This window comes from Desmodus rotundus, chromosome 7 (genome assembly GCF_022682495.2).
Source record: "Desmodus rotundus isolate HL8 chromosome 7, HLdesRot8A.1, whole genome shotgun sequence".
Lineage (NCBI taxonomy): Eukaryota > Metazoa > Chordata > Mammalia > Chiroptera > Phyllostomidae > Desmodus > Desmodus rotundus.
Window position 1 is genome coordinate 120,718,217 of NC_071393.1, and position 22,252 is coordinate 120,740,468.

Here is a 22,252-nt window from a genome sequence, read left to right on the forward strand (position 1 = left end):
TCTACTCTACAAAAGTTGTGTGACCTTAGCACACTTGTTCGACATTTCTCATGGAAAACAAGGAGCTCTCCATGAGGAACATGCTCATGGCCTCAGTTTTATTATCTGTAAAATGGGGCTAATAACAGCACTTACCTTGTGAAATATTACAAGATTCTAATTTATTAATATAAGTGAAGTGCTTAGTATATGCCCACTTGGTTACTGGCTCTTAGAAAGTGCTCCATAAATGCTAGCTACTATTATTAACTAAGTAAGTAATAGAGCTAGAACAGTGATTCTCAATTGGGGATGATCTTGCCCTCTCAAGGGACATTTGTCAATGTTTGGAGACATTTTTTGGTTGCTGCAATTTGGCAAGGGGCTTGCATCTAGAGGGAGGAGGACCGGAAAGCTGCTAAACATTCTAATATACACAAGACCAGTCCCCAACACTGATCACCTACTCAAAATGTCAATAGTGCCAAGGTTGAGAAATACTGAGCTGAGAAAAGCCACTCCTGGTCAACAGAGATTCTGAGATAATTTCCCCATGGGATATAAGAGGTCAGTAATCAAATATTGCTGGAAAATCAAGTATCCTTACAGAAACTGCACTGTATTTAATGTCAAGTAAGCTACTGTGGAAAAAGTCAGAGTGCTTGTTGGATGTATGGGATTATAACAACTCAGTATGTCTTAGAATAATGCTTAAATGCCCTTTTAAGAGAGTAATGTTTATTTCTCATTAGAATCACTGTTCTAAAATTCACTGAATAAGAATTCTGAGAGTAAATGATGCAGGGATGCATGAGGGCTTTACAGAATGCAGATCCCATAAAAATTAATGCTTGCAAATTTATCTGGAGTCCTTTCCCCAAAGGAACTAGCAAGAGAAAATTGTCTGCCTATAATCAAAAGTGCCATTAATTTTCATGCTCCTGTATATTTTCACCCTTCTCATTCTTGTGGGTGATGGGATTGTTTAAAGAAAACTAAATGTAAAGGACCTAAAGCATCTCTTCCCTTGCAGTCTCAATGTCTTGTGTGAATACAGCAGGATCTTTAGCTGGGAGGATTCCTTACCAGTCCCCTCTTTGAGCTTCTCTGTATCTACTCCAGCTTGAGTTGAAGAGGGTGACTTGAACTAGAACTTACAAGCCCAGGGGATGGCTTTCCCTTACTGAAAACTAGGCTTTTAAGTCTGAGGGGGAAAACAGGGAGCTCTCCATGAGGAACACACTCTTGTTCTTAACCTCCATTATTTGGGACTTGATGGTTGGTACTCAGGGCACTGGGAAATTAAAATGAGTTCCCTTTTCCTTCTTCAATCCTTGGTAGGGAGTATTGCTCAAACCCAGAACACTGCTCCAGTGGACAAATGGCACATAAAGAGGTGTGATTGCTTCTTCATGCTTGCCCGTGAGATCCACCATAGAGGCTCATATGCATTTAGGATGGACTCAGGGTTGCCTGCTATGTGTCAAGGAAGGGCTCTTTGTATTATTCTGACTGCAGTGGGCTGAATAATGGTGCCCAAATATATCTAGTTCTAATCCCTGGAACTGGTAAATATTACCTTATTTGGAAAAAAGTCTTTGCAGATTTAATTAAATTAAGGCTCCTGACACAGAGAAATTACCTTGGATTATCAAAGTGGATGTTAAATGTCATCACGAGCATCCTTAATAGAGGGAGGCAGAAGAAGATCTGACACAAAGAATGGGCCATGTGACTTTGGGGGCAGAGATTGGAGAAAAGGGGTGCAGCCACAAGCTTAGGCATGCTGGCAGCTACCAGAATTTGGAAGAGTAAAGGAATGGATTTTGTTCTAGAGCCTCCAGAGTAAGCACAGCCCTTGATTTCTATCCAGGAAAAATGATTTTGCACTTCTGGCCTCTGGAACTGTGAGCAGATACATTTCTACTGTTTCAACCACCAGTTTGTGGAAATTTGTTTCAGCAGCTACAGGAAACTAATACACTGGGCATGACTGTGGACTCTCTTCTCAGAGGCCTCCATTAGTCTAATTTAAGAAGGAAAGGGAAAGTGAAGGAAGAGGAAGAATGAAGAAACAGAAGGCAAACAATAGATAAAAGAAGATTGGAGAAGAGGAGGAAGAAAAGAAAGAAGAATCAGAAAAAAAGTGAAGGAAAAATATTTCACTGAATGTTATGGGTCACATGTGAATCATATTGGGGAGAAGGACACTTGGCCTCTAAATTCCACTTCTGTCTACAGGGTGGACATAAGAGCAATTTGTCTTCAAAACATCTCCATGACTCATCCAGTGATTGTAATGTAACTTACTGATCTTTTCTTATCAAGGTTACCAATGATCTTTTGGTCAAAAACAATCAGTAACCCCTTAGTCACCAAACTCTTTGACTTGGTGTGCCAACACTAACACCCTTTAGGACCCCGCTAACCCACTTCCTCTGTGAAATCACCCTTAGCCTTTTCTGAATTTCCTGTTACACTCCCAGGAAGCATGTCTGTTATTTCTGCCCCTCCGAAGAGCAGCCAGGAGTGCTGCTAAACATGCTGAAATGTATGAGACAACCCCTGCAACAAAGAATTTTGATATTTTTAGTATTGCCTTCAACAATTTTCACAGGGCTGGTAGAGTCTGTGGTGACTGACTACCTACTTTTCTAAGGGCAATAATAAGATGGTCTCATTGCCTTCATTTTCCCCCTACTCATCATATTGTACAATGATGACTGATATTGAGAATTATGTCCCTGAGGCATGCTAGGTCTAAATCACAAAAAAATAGATTGACACACTTCATTGTCTTGTTGGTTAAGAAAATCTACTCATATATTTTAGAAAGATTTCCAGCAGGAAGAGTTGAGGCCAGAAAGCATTTTCTCATTCATCTTAATTTACCCCCAAAGTGCAATAAACAGCAATCCCTCAGGTCCCAAATATTCACAGCATCTGAAGATTTTACTTTATTACCAGAAGAGTTATAGGTTTGTCCTAAAATATACTGAAGGTACCTGCTTTCTGGTGTTTATCTCCCCAGATGGCAAGTCTTAATATAAACAAAGCTGATTTTTAATTGATTATATGTCCCTGGCTTAAAATTTCCCAAAGGAAGGCCTGTATTTGGGGGCATGTTTATATTTTTTCATATTTCTCATTTGCATCCAGTGTAACTGAAATTTAAGTTCAGTTCAGCAAATTATCCTACCGGAAGTAATCAGATAACTGCCCGTGTGCAAACCATTATGCACACACGTGGCTAAAGAACCTAGTCAACGGCAGACAACTGTTCGTGAGCATCCCCCAGGGGCTCACATTTTAATGTTTAGTGTTGAGTTTTAAGCATTAAAAGACCAAAGGCACACTGTGGCATTTCCATCATGTAAAAGCAGTGACTATAGACCACGTCATGAAATTAAGAATCACAAACACACAGAGAATGGAAATAAATTAAATAAAACAAGTAAACTCATTAACACTTCCAAAACAGAAAACCAAGACTTAACACACTGTACACCTTAGTGAAATAGCAGCCGCTCTTATTAAAAACCGTATGTTCCATGAGTGCGGTATTTTGTAATTTATTGCTTTTCCCACCTTGGAAAAATATGTTACAGTTATGTGGCCCATATTAACATTTTTTTGGCCTTTTATAAGTAACAGCTTTTGAAACTGGACATTTAGCTATCCATTAAGTCAGTTGCCTGAGGAAAGCTTTCATTTTTTTCCCCTAGCTCTTTTAGATTGTTCCAAAAGAATGATTTAGAAAAATCATAAAAGAACTAATTCATAATGATGAAATTATGAAAAATGTAGAGGTACCCCCTACCCCGGCTAGTGTGTTATATGTACAGATGAGGCATGATACAGTCGTATCACTCATATGTACACAGATTTCTATTTTGATGACCTTAATTAGTCCAGGATAATGACTAGGACCGAAGGCCCACACACCATGAAATGTTGAGAAGGTTTTAAGTGGAGAGGAGGGTCCTTGACAAGGCTGCCATTACCAGAGGGGTTTCCCCTCTTTCCAAAGAGAATTATAGGTTGTAGCCACTTTCCAGGTTGATAATAATAAAGTGCTTAATATTCTACTAGTACTTTCTGAAACTCCTAAAACTTCGTTGTCGTCCTGAGAGAACTCTGTCCCTTAAGGGGAAAACAGTTTTCTTCACCCAGGGCCTTTTTCCTTGTATTAATATTTATATCCCATGAGAATATTAGCTCTGGAGGAAAGAATTTGGTGGCACAATTCCATATTTACTCACGAAATCCACCCCCAACTTCCACTCACACAGTTTAATAGGACGGTCACCCTCCCAAACACCCTTTCTTCACGCTCCCCCTCAGCTGCTCCCGACACCCACGCCCATTTCTTTTGTTTTATTTCCTGCTGAACCAACAGTCACATTTACTAGCAGAGACTCTTCTTCAGGGAGAGTATACTTTGTATTTACTAGGGCGGAAACGTATTTAAGTTATAAAGAAAAAAACGTACTTGGCACCGGGGAGAGCGTGGCAGCAGGAACTGGAGTCTGTTCAGTCCCCCAGGCTCCAACTCCACCTGGCTGCTGCCCTCCCTGCCCACGGGTTAGAGAAGAGGCACATTGAAACCTAAGGCAGCATCAAGCCTCAGTGAGATTTCAGCAGCATAGAGGGGATGACAGCAGTTACCTATCCTTCCTTTTCTGTTTGAAGGACTTGCTGAAAGAAGAGAAACCCCCGAGTACCAATGATTCTTTAAAATGATCTCGAGGTGGCTGTCGGCACATGTGGCCAAACGGCAAAGCGTGTGAACATTCAACCGTGGGCTCTGTACTTATGTGGCTGTAAGTGACTCAGTCTCTCCCGTGCCTCCATTTCCTCATTTGAGATAGAGCCTCGAAGGAAAAGGGTTGTTGTGAGGATTAAATAAGTTAAAATATGCAAATTACTTTAGAACAGTGGGGGATCATAGGACACAATATGTTCTAGGTATAAAGTACCGACATCTCTTTCCCAGACACATCTGATGACTTGAAGATAACATTTGAAGATATAAAAATGTTCATAGCAATATAGTGTATATCTTTGTATCCATCCATCTAACTATCTATCCATCTCAGTAAATGTTTGGTGAATTAATGCAATCTAACAGAATAAACAGGTTGATTCTAGAGTCCATGTAGCTCTGTCACTGACTGATGCATATTTTGGGTGATTTGTTGCTGTTTAGTAAACGAAGTCGAGAATCGCAGAGCTCAGCTGAAATTCGTGTGAAGTGGATCAGGCCTAGATGGTCGTGAAAAGTAAGGAATATTTAGGGAGAGCCACAGTGTGCGGTGTTGTGAGCCTTATACACGTCCCCTAACGGCCCTGAAGGTAGACACAATGAATTCCACTGTGAGAATCAGACAAACGAGTTCAGCAGTGTTAAGTAACTTTTTCACAGCCAGAAACTAGTGGGGGAGGCAGAATTTAAGCCTACACTGGTTTATGGCAAAACAGAAAAAGGAGAAAAGTGGGCTATGCTGGTGAAGTGACCTTACTTACAGAGGGGTCATTATCAAACACATCGTATTGACAAACGAGGCCCATAATTCATAGACGGCTTGGCATTTCTTAGAATCAGCTTTGAGGTAGAAATGTAGACTACATACTGTTCACTTTTAATCCTGGAAGGAACGCGTCATGCATTTCAATAGCAGACTTACAGACTGTCGGGTGTGGAAAGCCACCCGGGAGACCGTCAGTCCACCTTCCTCAGTTAACAGCTACGAGACATCAGAGGTGAAGCGGCAGGCTCCATGTGGTACTGGCAACGGGCCACAGAAGCAGCCAGGGTCCCTCTGGACCCAACACTCTTTCCCTTTCGGCATGCCAGGGTCCCTCTGGACCCAACACTCTTTCCCTTTCGGCATGCAGCATACCCAGCTGGGGTACCATGGTTTGAAGTCCGTCCATTTAGATGTCTGTAAATTTGAGTTCATTTCTACTACCCTATCACCTCCTACTTTAGTATCTAAACCTAAAGAAACTTTTAAGGTGATTCTTTAAATTCTTTGGGAAAGTATAATAATAAGAATATTCTCTAGGAAAAAGCAGAGAGAGTTTACCTTTAGGAACCTCTATATTTAAAACCTCCCCCAAATTCTGGCACGTACCCTGTCAAAAGAGAACAGAAATTAAGTATTACCTGTGTGGGAGAATAGCCTTTTAAAGGGAAAGCACTGCTTTTCTTCATGCAGAGAAGAATTGAAAGGAACTTTAACTGTTTTTGTTAGACTGCACTCATTCACCACACAGTTACCGAGACGCAAACAGCAGCACTGGCAGGAATCCTGCCCTGTGTGCAAATTGCACAGCACCCATTGCAGGGCTGGGTTTCGGGTGGCCATTTGATTGACTGGTGGAACCTTTTGAAAGTTCAGCACAGTGATGACTTCAGGACAGAAGTCACTGGAATTATGTCAGCTGCCATTGATGTCCCCCCATGGAGGCTGGAGAAGGAGGTGGCTATTGACTCTCCCAATGCTTGTTTTGTACTGAACTGCGCAGTACAGTGTGCACTCATAACATATCATTAGTAACATTAATATAAAGGCTTACAGTTTCTTCCACTGTGCACGTACCAGAAGTGTATCCTCAATAGCACCCCCTCCTCTTCGGCTGACAAGCATCAGGCTGCATGACAGTACCACAGAGAAAAAACTGTACCATGTAGCAATATCACAGTACGTACGCACCTGGCTCATAGGGCCTGGGAAGCTTTGTTACTGTGAGTCATAACGGATAGTTAGAATGTGAAAAGCACATTACCCACTGCTTCAGCATACTGCATTATTGCAAACATAACAAAACAGCTGAAAATGCCAGACCTCGGGGCATTTCAAAAAGTTTGATGTTAAACTTCAAAACAGGCAAACAGCATTGTGGTAGAAAGGGTTTTAGGTTGAAATAACAACGTAGAGAGGAAGTACTAAAGGTAAAGACAAAGAAGGATAGAAGTATACAATTCGAAGTGATTTTCATAGCAGACACTTAGCCCAAGTCAGCAAATAAATTGCCAACTGACAAGAAATTGGCATATGAACTCGGAAGGTTTCTCAAGCCAAATGTCCTGGAATAAAGGGATGCTAGTGAAATGACTAGGCAATGAAAGCACAATCAGCCACAAATTAGCTGGATACTGGCGGGCCTCTAGGGCCCTGTGGAGATTTACTTCTCCTAGTGCAGAGGGGGTGAAGCACAACGTCCTGACGGTGACAGTCAAAAGTCAACAGTGATGCAGTAATTAACATTAGTTCATTATATGGGTCTCTCCACTTTCCTTAAAATGCCATGCTGTAAAAACCACTTGGGATTTAAGGGACTAACAGTGCAATTCCAGCTATTTTGTTCCACTCTAACTAGCCAGTGCAAAACCCTGGTGAACTATGTGACGATGACTGGACTCTCTGTAAAAATCAACAAATCTGATGTCCCACACATACTCAGGCCTCCGCTCGCATAAACACAGGGAGATGCTGCGTGCCAAGGGAACACAGACACTTTACTGATAGCCATTATGGGAAAATCACACAGTGCATGTTCACTATTTTAGCCATTGATGTTCGTGACATAGGGGGTATTATCTGATCAGTGTGATTTTCGTGCCATTCATGGCACTGAAGACAAGGTTTAAACCCTTGGGGAGGAATCCTAAGAACAACACTGTGCTTTGAGTTTTCACGAACACAATCAGGCATCTGGTCTGTTAAGTGCGAAAAGACATTGCAAATTTGGCCGTCAAGATCAGTTAATAAACACCTTTTGCTCACTGTAGTAGGGAAAAATGGTTGAGTGTAGGTGTGGTTAGCTCAGTTAGCAAATGCATTTTGAACACTTAAAAGATTCCAGCCACTGTGCTAGGCAAAATGCAGTGCTTTTCTTCCAACAGCTTACTGTCTAATAAGGTATCTTGTGATTGGAAATATGGTAATTATATTTAGAGACACTACACATAATGCATCAAATAAAGATGCTTTCTGGATACCACTGGAGTTGCATTCAGCAATTTTCTGCATAGCTTTCAAAGTTTCTGATTCTGGATCTAATACTGATTGAAAGAATTAAGGCATTCAATCTAAGATGATATGAAAATAATTTAAAAAACTAAATCTTGGTTCCTGTTACACACACTTTTCTTTATTTTGGAACTTTGACTAATAATTAGGAAAATGCACTGCAAATCCAATACGGCAGTGGTGGTGATTTATTTTGGTCTGACTGACCTTCCCAAACCCTTCCTGGATTCCAAACATTACTAAATCACTCTTCACACGAGGTACGGGTAACTTGGAAATTACCTCCCATGATGCTACCAGCAGAAGGTAAATAATTAATCTGTTGGTAAAAGACAGTGTTGCTTTTGTAAAATTAATCAAACATTTGTATAAAGTTGTATAAACATTTGTATCAAGTTGAAATCAGTACCAAAATAAGCACGGGTCTCCCTCTCTCTGGTGCTTGCCACTTTGATGAGCATAAGTTACCACAAAAGGACTGACCACTGGTAGGTTTCAAATGTGCCGTCTGCACATGCAGGACAGAAGAGGATTCCTTTCCCATTCATGCTTTCCTCATATTTCAAACACCTGGTTTACAGACCCCAGGAAATGCTAACTTATTCTCTTGTCGATGCCTATTTTGTTTCCTGTTCACTTGTTATCACTCTCTGAAAAAAGCAATAAATAGTAAGTATTTAAGGGTAATGAAAATTTAGCCTGAACATCTACGTGCGCGAACACTGCATGGGAAAGTTTTTCTCAGCTGCTCTCTGGTACCAGTATCTGCGACTGACTACACATCCCACTGAGAAATATAAAGAGTCCCAAAGGGCAAAACATCTGACCTCAATCATGGGCGTCAGGATAAGAAATGCATAACACATGGTCGCAACTCCAAAGCAGGGATCTCGAGGTTACTGCAGAGGATGGCAGCTGTTCAGTTGGACATCTGCATCTCGGTGGCTCCAGAACTGGATTGTTCTCACATGAGATCTGTCTGAGAGGCTCAGCCCATCCTCGGTCACGGTTCTGAGAATTTGTATCTAATCTGCACGTAGTGCCCAGCAAATGATACATTTTCACATGTACACAAAAGATTCATGTTTCTGGGAAGTAGAGGTTGCCCCAAAGAAAAATGTTAAGACAAGAAGCATCAGTTTTGGGTTGTATGACTGTATCCAAACTGGCCCTTCACCTTTAGTGTTGATACTCAAAAAAGATCAAGATTATGTAAGAGCCGTGGCTATCTTCCTGTATTATTTATGATATTATGTAAATATGTACATAACTTTTTATCTGCTTTTTAAAAGCTCAGTTTCATTCTTTCTTCTAAAAAGAGCAGTAAGTAGCAAGATGTTGATGGATAATGGAAGTTTAGATATGCAATTCTAGTTGTTATCAATTTCAAATGGTATATAATTGTTATAGTTTGTAACTAGGAATTATAAAGTATACACATATTTAAACATATATATGTCCACCTCATCAACTTTATCAGTGCACCAAATGAAGGAAATATATTTCAGTTCTTAAAAACTACAAGGTTGAGTCTGGTAATATCTACAGACTTTTTTAGACAATTAAGCAAGACATACTAGGCTTACATTAATTTATTGATGAATAAATAAATGGATCGACCACTTAATTAATAGCAGTAATGCTTTCTTGGGTGGATGGCCACAGCTGCTCAGTGACTTATGGATGGTAAGTATGTTGTTGGCAGAGTCCCTGCTCAGAGATAGGCAATTTTTCCAAAGCAGGTAGCAGCATGTGTAATAAAACACATTTCCATAATCATGTAGCCTGTTTTAAATTTTATAAATTATCTATATAACCATTTGGTACAAATTCCAAACCATAAAATACTTGAAGACATTTTAAACACAGTTTGAGGGGTTATGCGTTGGCTAGAGTCTCTGGGCATTGCTGTTCATGTAAGACCTACCCTTGTATCTCTGGGACTGACCAGGCGGAGGCGCTGTCCTTGGCAAACACTTTGAACGGGATCTGTCACATTGTAGTTGCTTAATAAATAAGCATTCTTCCAGAAAAACACATTTTCTTTAATATACAACATAGTGTAACATTTATGTATTTTTTTATATTTAAATAAAGTATTCAGAAGTTGAGAGTTATTGAAAAGATTTAGGTAAAGATACTTTAGGAGAATTCTGTGTAGATTTCTTATTTAGTCCATCCCTAAGCAAATAAGGGTAAAAAGAAGCAGTGTGATTTGACACAAACATTTCAAATTATTAATTATGTAAAATTGGGGGGTATAAAATGTAAGATAAAAGGACAAGAAAAATTATTATGAGTCTTTCAAGAACAAAGAGATGGAATGATACAATAAATCCCTGATCTCCGTTGTAAAAAATGAGGAAAAGCTGGTTGAGATGTGAATGTTCAGCGTTCATCAAATCAAAATCTTTACATGACAATGTCAGTCTGGAAATGTTACTCTGATGGATGACTGTGAATGGTTGGTACAGAAAGGAAAAAAAAAAAACCGTATGTGAAATGGTAACACATAACTAAGGCCCTAAATCAGGTTGTCCTCAAATACTGGGAAGAGAGGAAAAAGAGGCTAGGAACCCAGCCCCACAGAAGTTCACATCCTTTTGATAATCAAATATTGGTTCTACTCTTGAAACCAGAGAGAAGAACTACACCTATAGGTCGTGATTTAGTTGAATGCCTCAATGGTAATCCAGGTGGAGAGTTCTGGTTAATGGAAGTCACCTAGGCAGAGCAGGTGGGGAAGTGACCTCTGGTAGTAAATTAACTACCTTTGGAAGCTGCTTTAAGTTCCATACCTGAGTCATCCTTGGACTGGGCTCATAGCTTGGACACCTAGGAGAATACATGATAATAAAAACCAAATTTTAAAAGGGCGCCCTTGCACATCACTTGGAAAAGAAACCATGTTCTTTTCTTTCCTGATGCACTAAAACTCAGAGAATGTTATAATCAAATGAAGGCAACTTGAACTTGAGCATTCCTCAGAGTCATGGGAGGACTTGTTACAACACATACTAACTGGCCCCAGCCCCAGGGTTTCTGAATCACCAGGCCCTGAGATGGCCAGAGAATCTCAAAGTTAACCAGCTTCCAGGTGCTGCTGCTGCTGCTGCTGTTGCTGGTGTGGTGGTTTGGGGGCTACACTTTTGAGAACCAGTGCTTTAAAGAATACCACACAGAAGGATATGTAGCTTCCTCACAGAACACTCTGATTGATTCTCAATGAAATCTAGTGAGTAGGTTTACATGCAGTTAAAATTAAAAATTGAGCACTGACCACTACTGTTAATTTGGAACACTCAAACTAACCTCACAAAAGACTTCTCCGATGGAAAAAACGGGAAACTCTTTCCACGGTACACATTGGCTTTATTGGCTGTGGTCTTACTCAAAGCACAGAGCGAACCTTGGCCAGCAGCATGAGGTCTCTCAAGCTTGCAGCTGTCGGGAGGAGGCAGCTCTGCCAGTGACTGGGGGCAGGAAGTACCTCGTTAGAACTGATGCATCTATTTTGCTCAGCTCAGAAAAAAGAAAAGGGCAAAAATTCCTAGGGTTCTTCCAACTTTTTTTACAGCCCAACCTCCCCAAGGCCACCATGTTAGATGGCTATTTGACTTCTGGTAATGGACAGCCTAAGGTTCTGTTTGATGGGAAGTTTTCCAAATGCTAAGCCATAAATCAAGCCTGTATCTGCACTGCAGTGGGCTTAGTGATCGCACAAATGAGATGAAAATCCACAATGACACTCAGACTGAAAACTCTCTGAAGGGAGGCCGCTTTGCATCCACGCCCATAATGCCAGCCGGAAGTCCATAAAAAACAAGAAGGTTCAGTGCCACTTTCATCAGAGAAGGACTTTGCAGTGCACACCAAGTTCAGCAGGACTTCTCACAATGCCGCCTTCCAGGACCCTGCATCAGACACAGGATGGAGTGCTACTGCAGGTTTCTCTTTCAAGAGTGCTGTTTAAAATGTGTGTTGTTGAAGGCAACCTGGCTTCCTCTGGGTTCGTATCATTTTACAGAACTCCTGCCATCCTTCATGTCCTTATCTGGCTAAGAGCTCAGCAACAATGGACAAACAAAATCTAAATTAGCATTCCCACTATCCTAGGGATAACCCTGAATATGAGTTATGCAGAATGATTGGAGAATAGCTAGCTTCAAGAACCAAAAAGAAAAAAAAAAGCTTGCTAAAGGGGTATCTTAGACATTTAGATTTTAAATAGTATGTGCAACACAACACACATTTTCAGAATAAGGTAGACAAGGTGATTAAATAGGTTCTCCTGATTTATGAAGTACATATAAACACTGCTCTAAAAATTAGCTGAGAGCCAGGACACAGGGATGAAGAGAAACAGTCTTGTTTTACCAAGAGTAGCCTTTCACACCTGGGTAACAGACCAGCCCGCACCATGAGAAAAAATTTGTGTTTCATGTATTAATCTCACTAACTCTCTAGGGTTGCCTGTACTCTGATGGCTTAAAATGCACGCATAGGACAAGCAAGCATGACTCTAGTCCACAGGTTGGCCCAAACAAAGGATACGAAGTCACTTCCAAAGACCCTTGCACAAATGACTGTGGATCCCAGAGAAAGAAATAGAAGAGAGACATTTGGGGGAAATATTCATAATTAAATTACAGTATTTCAAAAACAAAGAGATGCACTATGTTGAAGTGCAAGTTTTCGCATTGTTGGCCAAGTGTTTGGGGCCTTTAAAAGCCATTTGAACTCTTGGTGGCTTCAGTGACTCAAACATACACCTGACTCTAAACTGAAAAATTTCTAAGGAAAAAAACAAAAGGAAACTGTAATTGGATGGAAAACTTGATACTATAAAAACAAGACTTGTTCTTTAAAAAAGAAAAAAACTATGATTTTAAGAAAATACTAAAAAAGAATTTAAAGAAGACTGTCAATTAGTGACTAATAAGAACATAATATTACCCTCCTTTCCCTAAGAATAAGATATTTTCTGACTTTTAAATTATAACATCTGAACTGTTGGTAATTTAACATGCACTAATTTTGTTCTAAAAAATATTGCTTCAAGCCAGTTTTATGATCTTTTATTTCCAGTGAAGTGTACAGCTAAGATGCCACACAGTGCCAATATCTAAGGCTCCATTGTGACTTTTGTTTTGACTTAAATATTCAGTCAAAATGCTTTTCTAAAGAATACAAAATGAGTGGGTGTCAAGTTGTGGGAATCTATTGAGAGATGATAGAAGACAGTGTGGGCAAGAAAGTCCTGCGTTTGCCAGTTCAAGAAAACCAGGGAATAGCAAATAGTGCAACTTCGACTTTTGAAAACATAGCACGTTATTGTTAGAATTACCTTTCTATTATGGTCAGTGTGCCACGGCTTTATGTTGGCTGTAGTGGCATTTTTCCCCATGTTCTCACTTATAGGCTCAACAGCATAAGATTCTACCTTTTGAAAGGAAGAGTTCATTGGATTATATATGGCTTTAACTATCCTCCTGAGAGGGAACGAACATACTGTGTTTAGAAACTCAGTACATTCCTGCAGAGAGCAAGGCAGCAAGTTCAACACCCATGGTTGTCACGTGACTTCGTACCACCTCAGAGTCAAACTGTGTTACAAAGAAAAGATACCCAGCTACAAAGGTATTCTTAGAGTTTCAACGTGAGAGTAGCAAAAGACATGTGACATTTAAATCCTTTTCTAATTGGCTGGTTCTGACAGATATGCAGATGCCCCAGTCTGCCCTTTGGTTGTGGGTTTTAGAACCACTAGACTGTGGAGGTCAACAGTAGGGGTTGACTTGGTAGAACACTGAGTGAGCCGGGTTGGGTTTTGGTTTGGGTAGGATGTGAGCGTAGGCCTGGACTGAGCAGGAGAGACTAAGATGAGGGCAGATGAGGTTAGAACTTGAAGGTCGGCTGGTTTCACCAAAGCAGAGCAGACTGGTTTACTTTGCTACTAATCAAAATCACGGGAGACTTCTGTGAAATTTGTTTGGGGGCTTGGAATCTACAGTTCTGCTTCTAGACGTAAGCATTTTTCCTAGCCTTAAATTAGATGTGTCGTGTTTTCTACGGAAGTGAAACTAAATGGAATCTTTCATGGTTTAAATTTCTTTTCTCAAAAAGGGATAAGTTGATATGTTTTTATTGCTAAATATTCGAGAACTTAAAAGTTGAAAGACGTAACTATTTTTATATTGAACTTTAGTGCATGAAATGTCTTTATATACAAACTTTCCCAAATTTACTTTCCAGCTTAAGGTTCATGGTTTAGTTTTGATCCAAGAAAACCAGATGCTTTCATGACAACAACTTCCTCATTTTAAGGCCATTAAAATCACAAATTTTCTGTTTTGTTTTGAATGGACAGAAAATACTGGGACAGTTTGTTTGAGGAGCAGTGGAGTAATCTTGGAAAAGGAATCACCCAATGATCACTCCCGTTCTGGGCTACCATATCGCGTGTAGTTGGGGTTAGTACAAATCCTGACTAAAACAATTTGAGATATTTGCCTGTTCCCACCAAAGGGTTTTGCTAATCAATTTACCATATAACTATATGTAAGAATTTGGTCCCACTTAAAACAGCATTTGTTATTTCACTATAAGGTTCAGTATAGATCAGAAAAAAATGTAACAATTACTGTAACTCTAAATGCACTTTACATATTAGTGACCCAAGCCTCAAAATGGAAAATGGATTTACTGTAGTTGAAAGGAGAAAAATGAAGAAAAATAGGGTTAATTGTTTTCTTAGCTAAGTAGGTAGGCATTTTTTTTTATCCATGTAACCTTTAAATCCAAATGCCTTACACTATTTAGTTAAGCTACAGATTTTATCTCTTTATTAGTAAAAATGTGTAACTATTGTATAATGCTAAGAAGACAAGTCTGTTGGTTCTGGGAAACTGGCTGCATAAGATGTTATATAAGTTGTTCCCCACCTTCAAATCAGACACTACTAAACTAGGAAGTAATGATGACCTTAGCCAATGGGAAAAACATCAAGCCAGATTTCTCCCAGCTGTTTCTCCTCTCTGTGGCCTTCAGTAACTCCAGCGGAAGCTTAGTAAGTTTAGCGAGAAAGATGGCCAGAAGATTCAAAATTATTAAACCAAAAAAGTCAATCTCCAAATTAAGTCTTGGACCAGGCTCATTGAAAGACTAAGGCTTATTATCCCATCCAATGTCCCAGGGCTACAAGCAATATGGCTGACCAGCCACAACTCAGATGGGGCTGATATCACAGGCTCTGCTGCCAAAGGGGTGAGTAAGGGAGGAACAGTTGCTGGCTTTGAAATGTACAAGTCAGTCTATTAGTGTTTTCCTAGCATTCCTTTTGATTTCTCACTCCAGCTTATGGGACTGCAAGAGATAGGAAAAATCTTCTGAGAAGACAGGTCCTTGAATTTAATTTCATATAAACAGAGGGCCAAAGAATTTTCACAACACATTGCTCACAAAAAGTTGACTTTGCCTTTGAAGTTCTTGTGTGTTTCATATTTAAAGTCAGACACCTCCATTCATCCAACAGTAAGTAGCATAAGGCCTTTAATAATGTGACATAGTGGCTTTATTTTATTTTTCAGATTTAAAAAGGTCTTTCATAAGATCTCTCTCCATTCTGTTATAAAACCATCAGCTAATATGTTTTCAAGGGTTTGCCAAGTAAATAATCTGAGTTACCTTAAACTTTCAGGTCTAACTGTCCTGACATAATTTTTTAAATGACCACAGATGTGCTAATAATGGTTTAAATCAGTTCCTATGAAACAGAATGTACTGCATAAAGTTCCTACTTGTACATTAAGGTAAAGCTTTTCAACTGTTATCTGTAGGGTTTGAATAAAACCTGTTCATTTTCTCCCCAGATCCAAGGAGACAACATATTGTGATATTGGTCACAACAGCAATGACAATACTGCCACAATTTCTTAGTGGCCCAGAGATCACCAGAGAGTGACAGAGGTGGTGTGCTGCACCAGGCGTGCGAGCTGCTCCTTCAAAAAAAGACCGTCCTCGCTAAAACCCCAGAGTGCTCATCAGCACATTAACGACCTGAAGTCCTGAGATTAGACAAAACCAAACCAAACCTCTTCAATGTTCTCTAATCCAGAATTTTGCCAGCTAGCCTGGGCACATCAGCCCTTTTCATGTAATTCCTCACCCAAACTAAACTTGAGACATGAACACCTCCTTTTATGTTTTTTTGTTTGCCTTCCTAGCACAATGACTGGCCTCTAGTAAGAACTCAGTAAAAGGTTTAGGGAGTGAATAAATGATAACATGCGTGCCTGTACTCTCGGAGGTTATGTAGTTTGCATTATGTGATTTGGGGATATAAAAGCTTCATCTTCTGTGGTAACTGTAGCATTTATGTTCATGGAATGAGAGTGTCACGTCTTCTGCCCATTGAAATATTCTAAGTTAGGAAGACACATCTTGAGTGGCAAGGGAAGCCTCTCTATGACAGATGAGAAATCTAACACACACAAAATGTGATGCGCATTAGGAAGGTATTGTTTTATTGTCCTTGCCTCTGTGCAGAATTTTTCCACCATGACCCAATGGGGATTTAGTTCCTGGATGTTTGCCATTGTTTAGCATTGAATAGAAATCCTTCTCCTCTGGTACATCAGCGTGCAATGAAGATAAGCTCTTAAAGACACCTTGATGTTGAAAGAGCTGAGACGCTGAAAGGAGAAAGACAGTACCACGTCGTATGAGGACTTTTGTGGAGCAATCTCATGGACACAGGGGTTCGGTACTATGATTTTGATCAGAGTCAACCAAAGACGGTCCAAGACATAACTGAAGTGATCACAGTGGGATATTTGGCCACAGAAAGACAAATAAATAAATTGTGCAATGAATTCTCTACAGTGCTCTACAATTCAGATAGCATTGTAAATTAAATTCTTTATTGCTATTTAATATGGGTGACTGGAAATAATGTTGAGATACGGCATGTAGTAATAGACTGCTGAGATGATGAATTTAACGATCCTGAGCATTTATAAAGTGAGCTAATATTATATTTGCATATTTCCATGGCATGTTATAACACATGATAATTTACTAGGAAGAAAGCACGTTAAAAAAATCAATTGTATATAAATACTCCCTGAATCTAAAGTGTTGGCAAATTCTGCCTGAAGGAGAATTCATTTCCCTCCTTTTTAGCCAGTCATTTTTGAAAGACTTCAATTATAAATCTGAATTTTGGTTGGAAAGATATGACTGACCACACCTGAAAAAGAAAATGCAAAGTGAAAAATATTACTTTCTCTGCTGGTGTAAGTTGCCAATAAGTTCGTTGTAAGTCATTCACAAGCTGATATTATTTGGATTGGTTTAATTATATCTTTCACAAGGACCAACTGTATTGTTATCTTAGTTGGTGTTTGGCAATGCTGAAGAGCATCAACTTCAGATATGTCTGCCGATAATGTGGGCCAGGTTGCAGCAACGGTGGATATGCTATTATTTGTAAAACACTCATGTAAAGCAATTAATTACATTTTGCTTTTTTTGCTTTCGTATTCCTCCTTTTTGGATAGTAGACTTGCTCCATCCATTGGTAATCTTGTGGCATCTTCCTTGATTGAAGGTGAATCGGGAGCAGATATCCTTGTGGTAAATGCTGATGACATAAAAAGAGAGAGAGAGAGAGAGAAATAAACCCAGTTGAATGTAATCCCTGGACCGAATAACTATCATTGTTATACCAAATCATTGATTCCATCTTGTTTCCTATAAATTTACGTGGCCTAACAGACCTTCAATGTAGGAATAAATTTAATCAGTTTACTATATTTTCAAAAACATTCATGTGATTTAATTTAGGGGAGGTGGATTTGAAGGATCTGAGAGTGGGAAGATGTGTGTGGTCAGTATATAATGATATAAAGCACACAGAATTTTGGAAGGAGAAATCTTAAGCAACTCCTTTTTACAGAATATACTTTGTTATAGGAAAGGAAATTGAGACTAGATTTGGAATCTTCATTTACTTGTTTTCTACCACCTCCTAACATTTCTTGTGAGTTCCAGCTATGTGAAATCTTCCTGCCTGATTTCTCATCTCTGATGCCTGCCCATCCCGTACTCTTCTCCATCTCAGAAAATGACATACTCAATCACCTAGTTTCTCAGATCTTGCTTCCTTCCTTCCCTTGTCCTGCCTGTTCCACCCATCCAATTTAGGAGTAAGTTCCAATGGTTATACCTCCAAATTCTCCTGAGTTCTTCTGCTTTACACCATCTCTATCACCATCACCCCAGCCCAAGCCACCGTTTTCTCTTTCCCTGTTTTGTCTTGCCCCTTTCTCCACACCACAGTCTGAGCTAAATCAGATTAGGTCATTCTCCTGCTTATCTACACCCCACCTCCACCTTGCCCCAATGGCCTCCCAGCAAACTTAGAGTAAAATCCAAGCATCTGACTTTAGCTCCACTGGGACCTCCTCTCTATCTCCTCTTCTCTCTGTCTCTCTCACTCGCTCACTTGCTTGCTTGCTCAGTGTCCCCTCTCTCTAGATCATGTCCCTTTCTTCTCTGGGTCCTTTGCACTTGTACTGCTCCCTCTTCCAGCTCAGTTTTAACTCAGCTGCTGCTTCTTGCCTTTCAGGTCTCACTCAACTCAGTGGGAACCTCCTCAGAAAGACATCTCCTGGTCACTAATTCAAAGTAGCGGTCCTGTTCCAGGTATCTTCTACCATTTTCTTTGATTCCACCAATCACCATGTTAAATTGTTTGCTTGTTTACTACCTATTTCCTTCATGAGATGAGGTGATCCTGCCTGTCCTGTTCACTGCTGTAACCTCCGAGCCAAACAGAGAGCCTCGTACTTAGCCTCTTAGTAAATGTTGCTTGAACAAATGAATATATTATGGGATTTTTATGAGATAGCTCTTTGGGAAATTTCCAGTTGCTTTCGAGAAAGTACCTTGTCAAATTGCAATAATCAGAACTCAATTATTTAAAAATCTCTGGCACCTAACTGGTCAGGGAAATATAGTCACACAAAAAAATCCCTATCATGTAAAATGAACCTATGAAATGGAGAGACAGAAAGGCCGTGCTGTCATGAAATAAAAAAATCATCCCCCCCAAACAAAACCAAACATTTTTTTCTTATCAGTACTGCAACATTTTTCCTGCCATAAATCCTTGTCATTTTATTCTACAAGTTCGAGGACAGACTCCATGTGAAGTGTCTACTCAGAGTCAGCTGGGTGGGTCCTGAAGGACAACGCGGAAGTGGAAAGAGTGTGCTGTTCTTGTGGAGAAATTGTCTTTCATCCGAGGGACTTAAACTCCCACAACAGGCACCTCATCATATGAACTGAGAATATTTAACTTTTCTTTTCCTTTTATAGCAACGAAAACTGAGGTGAGGAAGTGAAATAGAGTTCTTTTTTTTTTAGCAACGTTCATTGACTTGCTTTTCTGAGACTATCAAGTTAAACCAACAGGCATGATTCACTTCCAATGCCTATAATCATCCTCAGATAACATTTTTCCCTAAGAAAAATCAGTCCTGTCTTTTTGGGATCATTTATTTACTATAATAAACATTATTTACAACAGTTTTAGAATCACAGAAGATTTGCAGGCAGCATGTCTTTTTACAACTCAGTTTAGAGATACCAACTCCACAACCATCAAGCATCTTAATCTCCAAGGACTCGAGAACTGGAGAAGTCGTCACATCACTACAGACCTCACTCAAGTCTGGTCTGCAGGCCTGTCCTGAAGTGTGTTCCTTTAGACTAAAAGGAGCTATACATGGGAGACTAGCGGTCAGTCACTACTTATAAAAAGTAAAAATGACAGTTTAAAAGCTGGCGTTATGAGTCTCTCTTACTAAGCCCCCACTGTCTACAGGCTGAAGGTAATGGAATCCAAGTCTTCTAAAAGAGTGTCCTGAGTCACGGCCACGACTTCTAGCCAGCCAGGATAAATTTGGTAGTAATCACGGCTCGAAATAATGGATTTCTGTGTTCCCATTTCCAATGGTAATATAAACTTACAATTTATACATTTCTCCCCTTCCTCCTGGCAGAAGGAATCCACCTTTTCTTGAATTGACCTGAACTACACAAAGCTGACATAAATTACTACTTAAAACAAACTTTCATTAATGCTGGATCATTTCAGAGACCACAAATTATGCAGTATTTTCCCATTTCCTTTGTTTTTTCCATGGTCAGTGATTGTACGTGTTAGTGATTCTACAGTTTGACAGGGCGCCGAAGGCAGCAGAATGAATGCCTCAGCGTCTGCAGCATAGACAAAAGGGTCTCATCCAGTAGAGATCCCAACTCGAGTGAAAAGGAGCCCGTCCTGCAGGCTCATGAACTCATCGTGCCGCCTCAGCCCCTACAGTGGTCCGCTCCTCACGTCTCCAAACTCCAACCCCTGGCTTTCATGTTTGGAAGGTAACAAGAAAATCAAACACTTGCTAGTCAGACATAAAAGCTGGGATTTTCTTAATAGCATTTTATTTTAATCAGATGCCTTTCTTAGCCTAGGTATACTTCATAAATATATCAGATAGCACCAAAGGGCTACATATTGTGGAAAGACTACAGTCTCTTGCCCCACCCCTCCTCCCAATCCCACAATCCTGCTCCCTAGAGTCAACCACAATCAACTCTTTTTGATTTATTTTTCTGTATTTACTTTGATTTTTGTAAATAAAAGAAGCTTATATTGCTATTTTCTGATTTATCATTTTTAGACCTCTCCACACCCACCTACTTCTCCTCACCCCCTTCTCCCTATATAGTTACCTCTGAACTTCAAGTTATGTCAATAGTGAGTGTTTATATTACTACAACTATGTAAACACGGCTCACGCAAACTTAATAGGTATACTATGAAAATGTTTCCTTTCTTGCTCAATTTCTTCCCTGGAATTATTAATTGACTCATGTTTTATTTTTGTTTTTTATTTGCTGTTTCTCTATGACCACCCTTAATTGTTTCTAACAGCTCGATTAGGTCTGCTGTATTTCTATTAGTAGTTTGTTTCTGAAGCCCTCAACTGAAGCAAATAATCTATCAACTCTTCTCTGTGTTTATTTCTCAAAGATTTCCCTGATGGAATCTTTCCTTTCTTCCTTCAATATTATAGAACAGAAGAAGATGAGTGCCCAGATTAAAAGGGCCCACCCAGTAAGTAGCTTGTAAAGTAAATAAGACAAGACCCACAGGGAGGCATATCATTACAAACTCAGTGGGGTCAAAAAGATCCCAGAAGTTCTCTGGGCTGAGTAAGTAGTTCGTGGTGATGTAGCAGATTACTTCAAAGGACTAGAAGTCAAACAATAAAGACAAAAAGTTTTCAACAGCAACGTTGGATTTTGAAAAATAATAGTGCAATCACTTCAGAAGTCACTTCCCACCTAAAATTTTATAACCACTCAAAGTTTTCACTAAGTACAGGGAAAGAAATACATTTTCAGAAATAAAAAGACAAAATATTCACCTCCCTTTTTTTTTAAAGATTTTAATTATTTACTTTTAGAGAGAGGGGAAAGGAGGGAGAAAGAGAGGAAGAGAAACATCAATATATGGTTGCCTCTAGTGTGCCCCCCCACCAGGGACCTGGTCTGAATCCCAGGCATGTGCCCTGACTGGGAATCGAACCAGTGACCGTTTGGTTCACAGGACAGCACTCAATCCACTGAGCCACACCAGCCAGGGACCCTTTTGTTGAAATGAGCAGAGAAAGGCACGGGGTCTGGGGTCCATGGGCATCAACACAGGAGGAGGGTGAAGGGAAGTCTCTGGAAGACAGCAGTGCAACAGGTCTTGTTGGCTGGGCCTTTTGAACCAGCCCCCTTCTGGCCCTTGTCTGCTCTCTGTTCTCTTATCCTAAGACTCTCATTAATCAGGTATATTGAATGGATTTTCTAAATATTGGGTTGGCCAAAAAGTTCATTTGTTTTTTTTTCCTCTGTGATGGCTCTATTAGTGCTTAGTTGTCTTTAACTTCATTTGAAACAATTTTGTTAGATTGTATTGTGACAGATGTCATATCAATGTGTATTTAAAAGAAACTTATCAAAATTGGTGAATTTTTGTGTAGCCATTTTAATATTGAAGATGGAAGAAAATATGCAACATTTTTGGCATATTATGCTTTATTATTTCAAGAAGGCTAAAAATGCAACCGAAATGCAAAGATTTGTAAAGTGTATGGAGAATGTGCTGTGATTGATCA

The 22,252-nt window shown here is 39.7% G+C and overlaps 1 protein-coding gene across 7 annotated transcripts in view; it reads right to left on the reverse strand.

The window, feature by feature from the left end:
* Positions 1-16,515: 16,515 nt before the first annotated feature.
* Positions 16,516-22,252, reverse strand: part of CEP128 (centrosomal protein 128) — a 353,654-nt gene continuing 347,917 nt past the window's right edge. For all 7 annotated transcript variants that reach the window (XM_045201901.2, XM_045201906.2, XM_045201904.2 and 4 more), the window contains 2 exons: positions 17,538-17,661; positions 16,516-16,711 (listed from right to left, as the gene is read on the reverse strand). In XM_045201901.2, coding sequence (XP_045057836.2) covers positions 16,678-16,711; positions 17,538-17,661 — 158 coding nt within the window. In that variant the 3' untranslated portion in view covers positions 16,516-16,677. The remainder of the gene's footprint in view (positions 16,712-17,537; positions 17,662-22,252) is intronic.